This window comes from Manis pentadactyla, chromosome 8 (assembly GCF_030020395.1).
Source record: "Manis pentadactyla isolate mManPen7 chromosome 8, mManPen7.hap1, whole genome shotgun sequence".
Taxonomy (NCBI): domain Eukaryota; kingdom Metazoa; phylum Chordata; class Mammalia; order Pholidota; family Manidae; genus Manis; species Manis pentadactyla.
In genome coordinates, this window is record NC_080026.1 from 135,243,303 (window position 1) to 135,260,277 (window position 16,975).

Genomic DNA, 16,975 nt, shown 5'->3' on the forward strand with positions numbered 1-16,975 from the left:
GCAAATGCATCCCGTTGAAAGACCACACAGTTCCTAGGAGTTGAGCACTTGAGAAATGAGGTTGGAAAGATGCCCTGAGGCTAGAACACAGTCTATGAGCAATGAGGACAGCTGAGCTGGGGGGTCCACAATCACAGTGGGCTGTAGGTGGTGTGGGTACAGTGAGGGCCAGTGGTGCTCAGTCAAGGCTGATTTTGTCATCCCCCCACCAGGCTGTGTCTAGAGACACCTGTACCTGTCACTCCTGGGAGGGAGGGCTATTGGTATCCAAGGTATAGGCTGGGGATGCCGCTAAACATCATACAACACGCAGTCAGCCCCCAGAACAGAGCACTGCCCACCCCTAGTGTTGATGCTGCCAGGGCCCAGAGAGGGAAGGCACTGCGGGGGCTTGGGGTGGGCCACCCCGACAGCTGTGGCCAAGGTCAAGCGGAGCAGCAGGAATTATGAACATCCACTGGCAATCATAAAATGCCAGCTGAAACCACCACAGGGTGGTATTTTTCATCTTGAAATTTGCAAAGATTTGCAAATTGATATCTAATCTTAGCCCAGCACCCATAGAGGGGGCCTTTGCACCCTTGGGGAAGGAAGGTAGCCCCTAGGCTTCACCTGGGATCTAATTTGACACTGTGCACCAGGAACCTTAAAAAAGGCTAATGCTCTCTGATGTAGACATTCCATTTCAAGGATTTTTTTTCAAAGGGAAATAATCTAGCCTACAGAAAAGCCTTATATGCCAAGTACCCACATTAACATTATTCCCAAAACATTATTCCCTTAAGAACTTTAAGGACCGACAATGAAGAAATAGTTACATTATGATAAATCCACAAAACACACCATTGCATAGCAAATAAAAGTTATCTTTGCAAAGTACTCTTAACATCAGGAAATATTTATGACATAGTACTGAGCAGTAAATAACCAGAGTGAATTAATACGGCATTAGGATATCAGCTATTTAAAAGAAAAATAAAATATGCATAGAAAGAGTCAAATACATCAAAATATTAACAATGATCATTCAGCTTTTAATTCTGCTTTTTGTTGTTTTCATTGGCCTATATTGTATTAATTTTATAGTCAGGAAAATAGATCTATGTGGGCATAGACATTTCATGAAGATAACAAAGGCTTGCATGAGGAAGGTGGCTGCGGTCGTGGGAAGGAAGGGATGGATGGACGAGAACTGCAGCTTTGCCAAGGCCTTCATGTGGCCGCCAGGGACGGGGAAGAAAGAGTTTGAGGAGTCCACCTGGGCAGAAGGTGACAACAGTGGCCCAGGATGTGCCACCAGGGGGCTGTGGGAGCACAGCCATACGCGTGAGCGTGAAGCCTGCACCTCCTCCCACAGCTAGCCATGCAGCCCCGGGCAAATCTCTTTACCTTTGTATTTCAGTTTCCCTCCCAGTGAAATGGAAGTAAAGTATGTACCTACCCTGTGGACATTTACAGAACAGTAAATGGATTAAAATTTCTGAGGTACCTGGAACAGCAGGGGGCCCACAATAAACCCTCAGTAAATAAAGCAGCAGCAGGGTGATTGTAGAACTAATACTGAGTTGAAATGCTGCTATTCCAGCCACAATTCTAAATATTAGCATTCCCAGGCCTTTTTCACTTCCTGTCCTCTTTCCCTGGGTGTTCTCAACACTTCTGTGGCATACAACACCAACTCTAGGCAGAAGGCTCCCCAAAACACAACTCTAGCCTCGAACTTTATTTTCAGCTCAGAGTCAGGTCCAATTCCCAGCCTGCCGTCTGCACCGGAAGGTCCTGCTGATGTTTCGGACATAACCTGTCCTCATGGCACTGAAGATTTTCTCTGCTCTCCTCCTCACATCCTCCCCATCTCAGACTTTCTCCCCTGTTATCCAAAATATACAAAGAACTTTTAAAACTTGAAAATAAGAAACTCAATTAAAAAATGGTCCAAAGACCTAACAGACAACTGACCAAAGAAGATAAACAGATGGCAAATAAGCATAAGGAGAGATGCTACACCTCGTGTCACCAGGGAAGTGCAAATTAAAGCAATGAGACACCCCTACAGACCTATTAGAATGGCCAAAATCCAGAACATTGACACCAAACACTGGTGAGGATGTGGGGCAACAGGAACGCTCATTCAGTGCCAGTGGGAATGCAAAATGGTACAGTTTAGAAGAGAGTTTGGCAGTTTCTTACAAAACTATACACACTCTGGGAAAACTTTCTGTAAAGCTAAACAAACTACTAAACATACTCTTACCATTCAATCCAGCAATCACACCCTTTGATATTATCCTAAGGAGTTGAAAGCACATCAATGCAAAACCTGCATACAGATGTTTATAGCAGCTTCGTTCATAACTGCCAAAACTTGGAGGCAACCAAGATGTGCTCAGTAGGTGAGTGGATAAATTGTGGCACATCCAGACAATGGAATATTATTCAGTGCTAAAAAGAAATGAGCTATCAAGCCATGAAAGACACGGAAGAACTTTAAATGCATATTGCTAAATGAAAGAAGCCAATCTCGAGCGGTTACATACTCTGTGATTCAACTATCTAACCTTCTGGAAGAGGTAAACCCAACAGATGGTAAAAAGATCAGTGGTGCCAGGGCTGGGGGCAGAGAGAGATGAGTAGATAGAGCACAGAGGTCAGGGGAACCATTCTACAGGTTACTGCAGGAGTAGATATGTGTCATTACACATTTGTCCCAACCCATAGAATGGAAGATTGTGCATGTGTGGGGAAGACAGCTTGTGGGAAATCCCTACACCTTCCTCTCAGTTTTGCTGTAAACTTAAAACTGCTTTAAAAAATAAAGTCAGTGGGGGAAGAAAAGCCTTCTCTTGATGCTCACACCAGAAATCTGGATGCCCACCTTGACACATCCCAGCTCATTCTTCCTGACCTCATCCATACTCGGGGCTTATAAATGCCACCATCAGACCAACTCTCCTGCCTGCCAACCTCCCGTGTGGCTCTCACCCACACCACAGCACTGGCCCCAACTCCTTCAACGGCTCCAGAGCAAGAGAATCTCCCTCAAGCACTTCGCATCACACCATCTCACTGCACTTAGGAGAACATGTTAAATCCTTATTCTGGTCTCTAAGCCCCTACCCGTACCCCTAGTCACCTCTGCAGCCTCATGGCACCACTTGCTATATTGCAGGCACACTGGCCTTTTTAGTTACTCCAAAGAGCTAGTGTGTCCCTGCGTCAAAGCTTTGGTACACGCTGGCCCCTCCTGTGCTTCCGAATCCATTCAAAAGCCCCTCCTTCAGAAAGGTCTTCGTGGTGTTGCCCATCTTCTATCTCAAGCCCCCTCGTCAGACCTCCATGGCCCTCACTTCCTCTTAGGCACACCCCATGCTGTAATCACACACCAGTTTTAGGGGTTTCTGCTGGATGTCTGTTTCCCCAGACGATGGTCTGCATGGTGGGGAGACCACATCTGGGTTTTGTTCCCGCACTGGGGAACCGGAGCTGCACTCAGTGCTGGTGCCATGGTGGACACAGCCAACCTCCCGGGAGTGAGGGAAGGAGGTCAAGATGGGCCTCTGGCCTGGCACTAGCAGGAAGTGTCCACTACTTGTTGACAATGGCAGGTGACACAGAAGTGCCTGGTCCTGCTGACATGGAATGAGGCAGAGCTGCATGCCAAGGCTGCATGTTGGTGGGCCCTGAATGTGGGGAGTGGGGAGAGAGAGGGGGACAGCCAAGGAGGGGCCAGCCAGGGAAGGCGGAGGCGAGCCGGAGTCAGCAGGGTTCTGGGGGCCACGGGCAAGAACGCTTTCTCTCTGGCTCTGAGCATCTCCCCTACATTTTGAGAGTTAACCTGAGAATTGGACTCATCTACTCAGCTACTGCGACAGAAACCACAGCCAGAAAAAGGAGTAAATTAACGGCCTTGGAGAGAAGCATTCGGGAGAGAATCTTCCCACCTCTCACTCAGGGGAAAACATGGAGACCTTGCAGGAGAGCGGCCTGCCTGAAGTCTCCCAGAGCTCGCCCTTGAGCAGGAGAGGGCGCATGTTTTCGGTAACGGCCCGATTACCAAGTACTGCAGGCTTGTGGGTCCCAGCTACCCGGCTCTGCCGCTGTGGTGCCAAAGCAGGCATAGAACAACGTGAGAACCAATAAGCCTGGCCGTGTTCCCAGGGAAACTCCGCTGACACCATCAGGAGGAGGGCTGAGTCTGGCCCCCAGGCGTGGTTGGCGGATTCTCACTCTCCAGCTGCGGCTGGATCCCAGGGGTCAGGCTTAGTTGCCCATTTGCCAGCAGGTTCTAACACTCCCTAACTTACCTGTTAACAACAAAGCACAAAACCTCTTTCTGCCCAGTGCTCCTCGTACAACTTCACAAAGGTAAGAAGTCATCACTGTAAGATGGTTCGCCTGGTCCTCAACAACACACCATGAGCAGGTGTGTGGTCCTGTGTAGAGCGAACCGGCCACCGGCAGACAGGCTTCCGGTCTAGCTGGGAAGCACGGCAGAGCTGAGGCAACCTCAGGAATCTGCAGGCACTTCCATCACCGTGGCCCTGCCAAACCATCTGATCCTCAGCAGCCCTGTGGGCTTTACCTTCAGACTTAACCCCCGAATCTGCTCACTTCTCAGCCCATCCACCACTGCCACCCTGGTCCCAGTCACTGCTCTCACACTGGGGCAACTGTCCGACACACACTTGCTGAATGAATGAATGGATGTCAAGGGTGGGACAGCAGAATTCGCCACTGTCCTCCTCCTACAGGTGCCAAGGTCCAGACCTCATGATGTCCCCACCCCAGTGCCCCAGGTCTAGCCTTGCAAGATTCTTAACCTGTTTTACAGAATTATAAGGTCACAGAAAAGAAGTAGATTAAGTGGCAGAATGGCAAGTGTCAAGCTCTGTGATGCAGTCAGGCCCTTAAGGAGTGAAGGACCAGTTCCCCCAGCTACTGGGAGCCCTGTGGGAAGACCGTTCTCAGCAGCCACCACAGCTATGGCAATTGGCTGGCTCAAGGAAGCTGTGCCACCCAGGGTCAAACCCCCTGCCCAGGTGGTGTGGAGGCCCAACCCCCTTTCCTCAGTTCAGAATAATATTATGAAGGGCTATCCAAAACCCAGATTCAGAAAGACCTTCATAGACTGCGTCGCAGAGCGTTCCTGCTGTCTCCTCTTCCCATCCACGCTGCCCTTTCCAAGACCAGTCCCCAGTATCACCTGTTAACTTCCATCTCTGAGCTGGATTTCCAGAGAACCCAACCTCCAACATGCAAATAAGGTGAAGTTTGTTGTGGAGGATGCAGGACGCGAGTCAGCAAATGACAGCCAGCAGGCCAAATCTGGCCCACTGCCTGTTTTATAAATAAAGTTTTATTGGAACACAGCCACATTCATTTATTTATGCATTGTCCATGGTTGCTTTTTTCTGCAACCGCAGAGCTCAGTAATTGCTACAGAGACCATCTGGCCTGCAAAGCCTCACTTAATTACTGTCTGACCCTTTGCCAAAACAAGTTTACCAGCCCCAGTTCTAGATTATTAAAGAAAAACCACATTTGTAAAGTAAGGGTTCTTCAAATCACTTCCATCTCCTCTAGTAAGAAGTCCTTAATGGGACTGAGTCTCATGCAGACCTCTCTGGTAGGTGTGGCATATATACACGTAGTCTGTTATTTTTCCCTCAGGGGCAGAGGAACTTTCTTCGTGAAATCAACCTCCCTCGGTACCAGCGCTAGATCACAGCATCAGTACTGGTGGGTACAGCTCTCGGTTGGTGATCTGGCCATTCTCCCAACGAAACCTCTCCAGCCATTCACATCTCTGATCTCCAGCAATGCCGAACTCCCTGCGGACCTCTCAGACCAATGCTGTCAGAAGCCGGTGCTCTGGCTGGGCATGCTGACAGTGTCCACCACAGAATGTTGATGTCTGGGGCAAACTGATGTGGGCAAAACATGTGCTGCTCCAAAAGCACCTAACAAAATCAGCTGGGTCTCTTGGAAAGAGGGGGAAGTTTTAGATCCAGGCCATGAATGCAAAATGAAACTGCCAATAAGTAATGTATCCAAGTCCCTAATGTTGTAGGCCTGCAACACCCTCAAAGAGAGAACCTCTTGGACCAATACTGTACGTCCCCTAGAACAGTACGGAGAACAGGGTTTCATGCTGGGAAGGATTTCTGAACCAAAAAAATTAACTGTATCAAATGACATGGCTTATTATATTTAATTAGAAATTAACCATATAGCTCACTCTCCTAATTCTACTAGGGTATCTGGCCACCAAATATTTATACTACTCCATACATCCAAGAGGTGGTCTTCAAATGTCAACTTCTAGTGACAGTGGAAACGGGGCCCACCATTGACAGAGTGCCCACCATCCTACATCCTACCGAGGGCTGTCACCAGGAAGGGTGAGGTGGGATGGTTCTCATGTGGCACTTAAATGGTCACAGGGACTTGGGCAAATCATTGAATCTTCAAGCCTCATTTGTCTCATCTGCACATTAGGGATAATGATACTCTTACTGAATGGCTCAGTAATGAATGATTCGAACTAATGAATGCAATGGATGGAGCCCGAGCCTGGCATCTGAGATATCCACAATGCATGCTGGGGTCATTGATAGGAGGAGAATAATGATGGTGTCAATATGATAGTAAAACTCTCCCTTACAACATGTGCGGGGGGTTGTACGATACCCATCCAGCAGGCGCGATAGCAGGATGCTTACTAATGGTGGGTGTGTAAGGAATAAGCATATGGGGACTGAGATGAGCAAAGTGGAAGCCGGGTCCTAAGCCCCAGCTCCTGGAGGAGAGTCTCCCCGCCGTACCGCCTGCCATGTCTGTTCAAACGCTATGCCCCAGTGGAAGTGGCCTAGCTGCACTGCACAGTGTTTATGAATATCCCACTTTCCCTATCTTAGTAATCTTTCTGGGTGCATGTTCTGGGAAGGCTCATTCATGAATACAGTTTTATAGGACTCTGTCTAATGACCTAGCCACTAGAACTAAAACTGTCTTGCTCCATTTGTAGAATCTCCCAGGCCACACCTGCCTCACAGCTGAATGTCAGTAAGCTGGCTGGAGAGGATGTTCATGAGGTATTTGGAGTCCTTCAGATAAAAAGAATCAGATTCAGTAACTATGAAATATGAAGACCACTAATAGCATGTGTAGCCACAGGAGGCTTTCAAGACAGGCTCACACAAATTCCAGTTTCAGACCAGAAAATACAAACAGCTCCTTGGAGTTTTAATGAGCATCACCACTGTCGGAAAACATTGGCATTAAGCTAAAAAGCTTAGTCCAGACTGAAGGTCAGCAAGCAACCCTTGAAGCATTGTGTAGATCAGGCTAGACAGACTGTGGTTGTTAAGAGTCTGTGAATCATGCTTATAAATTTCAGGTAAGAATTCTATCGCATGGACAAGAAGAGCTTTCTTGTCACCCAGGAAGAAATACATTCCATTGCAAATTAGTTTCTGAGTGAGCAAGCGCAAAAGTACAGGGAGGGATGGGGTGTGTGTATGTGTGTGTGTATGTGTGTGTGTGCATGTGCATGCACCCACATTCATATCTGCACATCTGAGGCATATGACCAAAATGATGAGCCCAAGGTTCTGTGGCTTTGAACTTCATGACGAAAGAACCCAGAGTCCCCGAAAACTCCATCACAGGCTTCTCCTCAGACACGTAGAGCAGAACTTATTTCAAGCTTGAGGAGACCTTCAAGAACAGCAAATCCACCCCTTCTCCAGTTACCCAGAAGAGGAAACAGGCTCAGAGAATTACTGTGGCTTATCTGCATTCACTGCACTGGAAAATAATAGATCAGCAATGCTAAAAAAGGTGACCTGGCCTCCATGCAAATCTCTTTCCTTAAATGGTAGAATGAAGCCATGTGATTTAGAACCACTGAAATGCTCCATGTGTGACACTCTGGGATACAGAGTTATTCTGAGGAAAGTCAGCCCATGGGAAGTGGAACTAATTCATGCTCTCTGCCTAAGAATATCAGTTACAGGGGCGGTCACTCAACAGAGTCACAATCAAGACTCTTCTCTGCACCAAAGCCAAAAACTTTAAAGTTTGGGGGATTGATTGTCTCTGCTGCTGTTCTTCTCCAAAATGACCTGGCTCCAGTGCTTTTTAAAGCTCCTTTGGTGAAAGTGTCATAAATCCAAATTATGATTTCAAATCATCACACATGACATAAAGACAAGGATGCGCTTCAGTCAGAGTGGGGGTGGCAAGCATACAACACAGGTCGTATATTTCTGGAATCTTCATCAATAAGGAAGTGGTTGGCTTGAACAATTTCTTAAAATACTAAAGTGAGGTGCATCTTTGCATCACTGATGGCTGCTTACATTTTCCTTCTTGCAAAAAGTTTGTAACACTCAGAGGCATTTTGATAGTCTGATCAATCTGAACACTATGTCAAATGGCTTCAAAAATCTCTGAGCATTCGATACATATACACTTGTTAAAATTAATTATATCATTTAACACTGCTATACACATTATAGCTTTAAAATGTTTAACAGTCATTTTTATTAATTAATAAAGCCTTAATGGACAAAAACTGCACCATGAAATTAATATGCATATGCTGCATTTTCAATTTTACTACTGTTATTTCAACTATTTTTCCCAATTGGAAAGTCTCCAATTCATAAGCCAGAGTCTATCGCAGAAAGTAAAACTGAAATCAGAAGTTTACCACAGAGAGAGAGAGAAATCTGACCTTTGGCTAAGGCCGGCTTTCCCTTCCGGATCTCGCCAGAAGGGGGATCTTGGGATTCAGCAACAAATTTTAGCTGAAGTGCCCCAGAAAATACAAAGGAGGAAACAGAAAACTTGCTCCTGTGTTTGGCATGGATGGCAAGTCCCCAATTTTCCTCTTCTTGAAAATGTTCCACTGTTACTATACACACACACACTCACTAACACACACGTACACCCCACTGTGGAATTCTGTGGTTTAGGTCTCAAAGGCCAATCCATAAATATCAACTATCTGATTGAAAAGTGAAGTGCAGCATTCCGGACACTTCCAGATCCTCAGATGTTCAGAGTAGAGACAGAACATCTGGGAGCAGACAGCGCTTCATCCTCTTTGGGAGCAACGTGGCCCTAAATTAAGCGCATTCATGGTCTACAGTTTCCTACTTGTTACGTTGGGTCTGGAACTACTGTTGGATACAAAACTTTGAGGAAGGGTCTCTCATAGTCTACAAATGTGCCATCTAAGAAAATCCACCCAAAGCAGACATCAACCCTGAGCTTTTCACTGCCAACTTTGAGCAGAGCTAAGAAAGGAACTCTACTGAGAACGTGGAGTAAGTTATGCAGAAGAAACTCGCCCCCTATGGGGGCCGGGCACCAGCCCTGCGGGCCCGATGTACAGGCCTGCGCTCGGAGGCCCCTTCCCGAGGATGGGTGGTCACTCACCTGCCGTGTAACTCCAGCCGGGAATGTGAATGGACAGTCGGTTGGCACGGCCGCCTGTGTGACAATGAGGCACATGGTCCTCTTGCCCTTTTCTGAGAGTGTCCCGGTCAGTTCCCACATCAGTGAAGTCTGTGTTTTCCAGCAGGAGTGAGCCACCCCGAGGACACGGGCCTGTCCCCAAAGGCAATGGCCCCAACAAAGGGTTTTCTTTCAGGAACCTTCCTGGCAAAGCTGGTCTCCAGTGCGGGGCCAGGAGGTCGGGGGTTCCCTCCGTGAGCGTCTCTGGCAGGTCGCTGCCCACTGGCCCTCTGTTAGCTGTGCCATCTGCTCCATCTGGTGTCAATAGGTGTGAACTGCAATTTAGGTTGAGCGACAGGACCGACCTGTGCATTTTAGGGCCAGCAAGTTGAGGTGGCTCAATGGGGACACAGAGGGACCTGTCCAGAAAGTAAATGGACTTTGGACATTGCTGAGATACCCTGAGATGGACACAGGAGCTGAACACCAGTGGGCGCTTTCCCGGAGGAAAGCGATCTTCCCTGCTCTCCACGTGGGTCACCCAGTACTCGTGGTCCTCGCCCCGCTGCGCATGGGCCGCTGGAACCTTCAGCCTCATCCCAGAGCTGCTTCGGGGGGATTCCACGCAGGCGAAATGTCCATGCTGCTGACGTGCATGGGCCCCACTGGCCCACGCAAAGGGGACCCCGAGCAGAGTGTCCTGGGCCGGGCACTTGGCGCGCAGTGAGCCCCCTAGGGCCTCCCACCCCAGGCCGCTGGCCGGGGGGCCCACGCGCCTGGCTGTGACGGTGATGGATGCAAACCCCTTCTGCGGCCCACCACACAGCCTCTCCTCTTGGGGTGGCGGCTCCGTCTCGGGTCCTCGCTCCTCGGCCAGGGTCTGCACCCCTAATCTGCCAGGAAAGAAGGCGAATGCCCTGCTGAGGACGACGCCGTGGCGATGAGCCAGTGATTGCTTCACGGGGTGCATGTGGGGCTGAGCAACTGCACATGGCCCGGGCAACACGGCCCCACTTTCTTCTGATTTATTCTCATCAATCAGCTGTGAAATGACTATGGATGAAATCATTTTTGTGCTGTGAGATGCCAGAGTCTCCTGCAAATGGAAAAAGATTGCAATTATTCAAGCAGCGCATTGTCATGCAGACACTAAACCCTCCTTCAAGGGCCGACAGGACACGGAGAGCTCTGCTCCTGACCGTTTCGCATCCGACGCCTCTAGCACACACCTGCGGCCGCCGCCGCGCGCCCAGGAGCAGGGCACACGGCTCTGTTCGCGGGTCGGTCAGGCATTATAGGAGCATTCCTCTGGGAACTGGCTTTCTCCCCTATGTGTCTATTCTTAGCTTATGTAATGATATTTGTGTGAATGGGGATCATCAGCGTTTGATAATCACCTCCATTGTGCCCAGGAGTGCCTGCATGTAGGTGCACAGCCTCACAGGCGAGGAAGACAAGAGTTCTGGAGGCGGCCTGGGAGGTGGGGGCACAGGGGCACACGGGGCCGAGTCAGCACTCCTCCGTGGAAAACAACAAATGTGACCACGAGGAGGCCCCTCCCTGCCTCCATCTCCGACTTTCTTGAGCAAGCCTCTACCTTTGCTCTTTAGACTGGAGTCCAGTTGCGCCCCGTGCCTGCCATCATGGGGGGTCAAATCCCGAAGAGCAGAGCAAGGGCAGTCAAAGGCCCAAGCTCGACAATTACCCAGACCACCCCGGTGAGTGTGACGGTCACTTACGGGGATGGGTGGGGTGGGGAGAGGGCTGAGACGGTGTGGTTTCCCTGCACTGCGGTGCTCAGGTGCGTAAGCAAGGGTCTGTCCTGCGTGAGGACCACGGTGTTGCACGCGTCCCCATCAACAGATCATTTGTCCTAAGAGTGAACTGCTATTGTGTCCAAAACAATGGGCTGATCTTTGATAAAGCATTTAACCAGGAGGAGACCAGGAGGAGGAGGCTCCTCCGTCCTGGTGGTTCGCAGTTTGTATAAAGCACTGAGGGAGCCACATGGGCGCCTGCACCCTGGCACTCATGGACGCTCACAAGGCCCTGAGCCCCCATTTTCATGCTCATTACTCTTCATGCTTAAAATGAACCCTTGCCTGGGACTGCACGGGACCCCAAACAACACTGGTAACTATTCAGCCCCCACTGCCTGACGAGTCTCCATGTCAAGAGCCCACAGGCACAGCCAGAGCTCAGCACTCCGGCTGCAGCTCTAGAACTCCACAGTGCCTGAGAACCACAGCAATGTTACCCCTGTGGGTCCCCCAGGCTGCAGGGTTCTGATTCTGTAGGTCTGTGGTGGGGCCCAGGCATCTGCATTTTAACCAACATCCCCATGGTTCTGATGTGGGTGATCCAAGGAACACACTTTGGAAAACACGGACAGATTCAGGGGGCTGCTGTTCTTCTCCAGGAGATGTGCTGAGAGCGAATTGTTCTCTTTCCCAAGGATGTGATGAGAAGTCACGGTGGCATTTTTCTTTCTTTCAGAGCAGGGTTACTGTTCTCTTACTCAGCTACTCTGACGTTCTCCTCCAGCTGGGCTCTGGACGGGAGGACCAGCACATGTGCCCTCAGCACTCGAGGCCCCTGCATCCCTACTGGCAAGATGCTCAGCCTTTCTTGGTTTTTCCCCTTTCCTACTTTTCATGGGCAATCTCCACCACCTAACACCTGGCTATACCTTAACCATATGTAAGAAGTTGCAAATGCAAAAGAGGAGATGGGTGAAGAAAAAATGGGTAAGAGAGTCATCTTAAAATTCACTTCATTTTTAAAAAGTCAAACTATCACCAGCAACCTTTTCAGATGGCCCAGTGAGAGCCAGGCTCTGCTTGAAATCTCCTCTTTCAAAGCGGGGCCTCCTCTTCAGCGGTCCTTGGCCAGGCTGCTCATGACGGCCACCTGGGCCTGGTGCTCAGGCCTCCTCTCCAAACAATGACATCAGAACCCCTGGGGGTGGGGCCCATGTGTTTTTCAGGTGTGATGCTTCTCTCTCTCTCTCTCTCTCTCTCCATAGCGCTTTCTATGGCTGCAGCTTGCAGACAAGTGTGCCTGGCACCTACCCCATTTGACTTGGTACGCAAACCCTCCCATTTAGTTAAAGTTAATTCTGATAATACTGGTTCCCATGCACCCTACAAACTATATAACCATATCTAGTAGGAATTCCTTAGACACCAGTCTTTGGAGGAAAGAACAAATACCCATCTTTTGTCAGTTTTGGTCTTATTTTACAGTGCAATGTTTCCCAACATTTGGACCAGGGACTGCTTGCATAAAAAGCACCTGGTGGTGGGGAGGAGTATTAAAAATGCAGATTTCTGGACCCTTCTTCCTCCTTCCCTAGACCTAGAGTAGATCAGGATCTATGTGGAAAATCGTATTTTTAACTAGCTGCCAGGTGCTTCTTTTGTGCAGCTATGGAGGGAAGGATGCCAGCCCAGGATGGGGACATCCCGGGGGCCACCCTGAGCACCTGGAGGGATGTCCTGGGTCTGCACAGGGGGTTGTGGGCATCTCTGCAAGAGGCCCTAGAGGGCAGGACAGAGACCCAGCCACCAGTTCACCACCTGGGGTCTGGCAAGGGCACCTGTGACTCTGATGCAGTCAGATGCAAGCAGATGAGAGGAGGATAATAATGAACAGCATGAATTTGAACTTATATCTGGAGCGCTGGAATCGCTCCATATGTGAAGGTGACACTGTTCCTGGGGGATAAATGTGGATGGAAACCTAGTTCCAGAAAATAACTCATTTGCCTTCTTGACCTCACTGGGAAGATTTGGAGGTCAAAAATGGCGATGGTCAGATGTGCAAGCGCCTTTCAATGCATGAACACGTTATCTAACTCTGGTATGACTTTCCTTGTGATGCAGCAGAAATTGGTGGGTATCTGATATAATCAAACTTATGAAGGAACGAGGGGTATTTATATCAAAGTGACACCATATTTCAGCGGAATTTATAATGAACGCACTTCAGTTTACTTGAATTGCATAAATGGAAATAACCCGTTACATTGACATTTTGCTCATGTGGATGTTGAATGAATGTAACCTTTTTAGATGAAAATCTTGTTATTCATAACAGAAAGCCATGGCCAAACCATTTATTTATTCACGCATCAGACAAGTGTTTGTTGAGCACCTACTACCTGCCAGGCTCTGAGCTGGGTGCTGAGAAAACTTCCGGCCTCTGGAGTTAACCGACTGTAGGTAACATCAAACAGGCAATCAAACCATCAGGGCAGAAATGGTTAGGTTAAATTCTACCAAGTTCTTTCGGGTGTTCAGACTCAGCTTTTGACAATAGTCCCAACAATAACCAGAGAGACAGTAACAAGGATACACTGCAAGCTTCTCTCTTCAATATACATCAGACTCTTGAATGGGAAGATGTATTTATCAAACCTTAATTTCTTACTGAGATCCATTAAGTAATTAAAGATAAGGGCCAACCTCTTAAAAATCAGTATCATTTGGCTAGGGCTGCCATAACAAAGTTCTCCAATCTGGATGGCTTAGGCACCAGAAATTTTATTGTCTCACAATTCTGGAGGCTTCAAGTCGAAGATCAAGGTTTCAGCAGGGTTGGTTCCTTCTGAGTTCTCACATTTTCCTCCTCTGTGTGTGCCTGGGTCCTAATCTCTTCTTACGAGGACACCAGGCAGGCAAGATGAGGGCCCACCCTAATGACATCATTTGATCTTAATCATCTCTTTAAAGCTTCTATCACCAAATACATTCACATTCGGAGCTACTGGGAGTTAGGACTTCAGCATATAAATCTGGGGCGGGGACACAATTCAGTCCATTACAGGCTACAATATACCACTTTGTGTCCAGTTCTTCTGCTGGGGCTGGGAAATCAAGAAAGACACAAGACAGAGGGGCTACTTGATATTCCTAAATTGACCTCCTGCTTTTAAAACAAGGCAAATTTCCTTTAAAAAAGAATCACATCTTTTACATCAAATATCATTCCCAATTAAGCTATTTTAGGGTATCACTCATCTGTTCCTTATAGTGGGCTAACCTGAACATGACTTTAAAAATAGGTATCTTTTATCTAAAATAAAATCAACTGAGGTAACATCAGGGGGAAAATAACCTTGATTTAAAGTAGAACATTCAAGGTCAAAGAGAGGTCAAATGAGTATTTGGAGTTTGCGTCTTGCTTTGGTGGTAAAGCACCCATTTCCTGGTATCACCACACAACACTCACATTTGTACATTTTCTTTCTCATAAATGCTGCTTTAAGATATTGATTCCTTTGAAATGTTTCAAATATGGTTTTGTAGTGCTGGTAACTGCTTTCATAGTTTTATGCATTCTATTGACTGTTTTTAACTTTATATTTATGCCTTAAGGCATATTACTAGGAAGGGCACCATTTCATAAATTGAAGTAACAAAGAGATAAGCAGTGGACAGTCAGAGAAATCAGATCTTCAACCACCAGAGTGAGGGCGCTTGCACTCCTGCAACAATTTATTTCTCCAAAGGATAAAAAGCATCTATTCCAAGCTAGAGTTTTGAAATCTGTATTTTTCTCCACGAGAAAATTCTTCCCTCACCCATTGCTGCTCTGCAGCTGACAACTGCCTTTGCCAGATAGATCCACTGGTCCTGTTTCCCCACAGACACACTCTACGTTCCCCCCACGTTGGCTGCAAGTATGCTTACTCGCACTTGATCTAGAATCGCCATCTCTAGGTAATCTGTCAGCCTGGTGGCCTTTCATCCCGAAGGTGAGAATGTTTTCAAATACGTGACTTCACCCTGGTGTGTAGCAACAGGCAAAGATGGTTTTCAGATAAATAGAAAAAATGGAGCTTTTTTCCTCTCCATCCTGGAACTTTTGTCTTTCCACAAATTCACTGGAAACCAAAGGACTTGATACAGAGTAATGTATAAAAGTAAAAAGCAGCAAGAATCTAAATGGTTTTTAAAGGAGGAAACCTGGGCAAATCGGTCATGTCATCCGCATGTGCATCATATTCTGAAGAAATTTTAAAAAAGATTACAAAGACTTTGAATGACATGGCCAAGTGCCTGTGACAGAATGCTGTGGAATAAAAGAGAACATTAAAGTTGATAGACATTACAGTCTATGTAAAAAAAAAAAAATCCATGGGAAAAATATGGGAATGCAATACATATAAACATTTCCTTATTTATATATTTCTGTATTTTCCTAAGGGTGTATATGGAATTACTTTTGTTAACAGGAAAATTTAAACAGTGTTTTTTTAAAGAAGAAAACTCCGTTCCATATTTCACTCCTTTTAAATAATCACTTGGCTGCAGAAGTGCCTGCATATCATTGCGATAGCTTCAATGAATTTTGAAAGGGAAAGTGATCAATCTTGTGTGGTCTCTGGAGGAGAGATGGAGATTTACAGCCATTGCAAAGGAAGGGCACTGGTTTGCAGCGTTTCATCATCTCTTAGAAGCCTTATAACAAGCACAAAGCAACAGGCTCAAGAGCTCAAAGTGAGGAGGGAAACTTAGAAGTCACCATGCCAAAGCAGATGCTTAGAAGGTGTGGTTTCTGGGCGCCATTTAACTCAGTCACAGATAATGATCAACTGTGAGCAGATCTGTGTGTCTGTGTGAGACCCGGCCACATGGCCCCAAAGGTCTAATATCATCATGACCAAACTGGCTCATTTTAACATCCACAGGAAAATGCTGAAATTTGCCAGCTCAACGTGAAGAAAGGTGAGAAAGATCTTCCTTGAAAAGAGCAGCGATCAACGTGAGCATCACCCTCCCCTGGAGTCGGACCTCTCCTCCCAGCACTGGCTCTCAAGGACTCATGTCCTCGTCTTTGTCTCCCTCCCTGCAAAAGGGCTCTGCTGCTGCTCCCAGGCAGCACATTAGTTATAGCCACACAGTTTCACACCTTCCACCAGTGAGCTTGGTGCTTCCACAGAGAAAGGGCTTTAAAGACGGAAGACGAAACCTCAGGACCCAGGAGAGCAGCCTTTCCCTACCGTGTGGGACCTGGGGCCAGGGGTCTCTGAGGGAAATGTCAAGCTATATATAATGCAGAGCTAAACCCAAGGAGAATACCTGAGACAAGCATTCTTGGAAGAAATTATTTTTTTACAGATATCCTTGCTAATTTAATCTACTATGAGAGATTGATTAGTATAATTCCACTCTTAAGAGTTACAAAATGTTGGCAACAGAATATCCTTTGTGAAAGACAGCAGATGCCTTGTAAATTAGACAGTTCTTACAGACAGGAAAGTCCCTATTTTAGGTTCTGTGAACTGGAATGAGCCTTCCTCTCTGCCAGCCTCTCAGAGCAAGATAAACAGCAGCTCTGGAGCCAATCAGCTTACGAGCTCCAAGGTTTGGGGCAAGTCAATCACTGGAGCTATCGTGGCTTTAGTTTCCTCCTCTGAAAAAAAGCATAATGACAATACCTCACACCCAGGATGGTGGGAAGGATGGAGAGAGTCAGTCCATCAGATGAGCCTGGCAATACTGGC

At 47.4% G+C, this 16,975-nt stretch overlaps 1 protein-coding gene across 1 annotated transcript in view; it reads right to left on the minus strand.

The window, feature by feature from the left end:
- C8H10orf90 (chromosome 8 C10orf90 homolog) overlaps nt 1–16,975 on the minus strand; it is a 216,830-nt gene that overhangs the window by 51,897 nt on the left and 147,958 nt on the right. Inside the window, exon 4 of the mRNA XM_036898997.2 lies at nt 9,448–10,561. Coding sequence (XP_036754892.2) covers nt 9,448–10,561 — 1,114 coding nt within the window. The remainder of the gene's footprint in view (nt 1–9,447; nt 10,562–16,975) is intronic.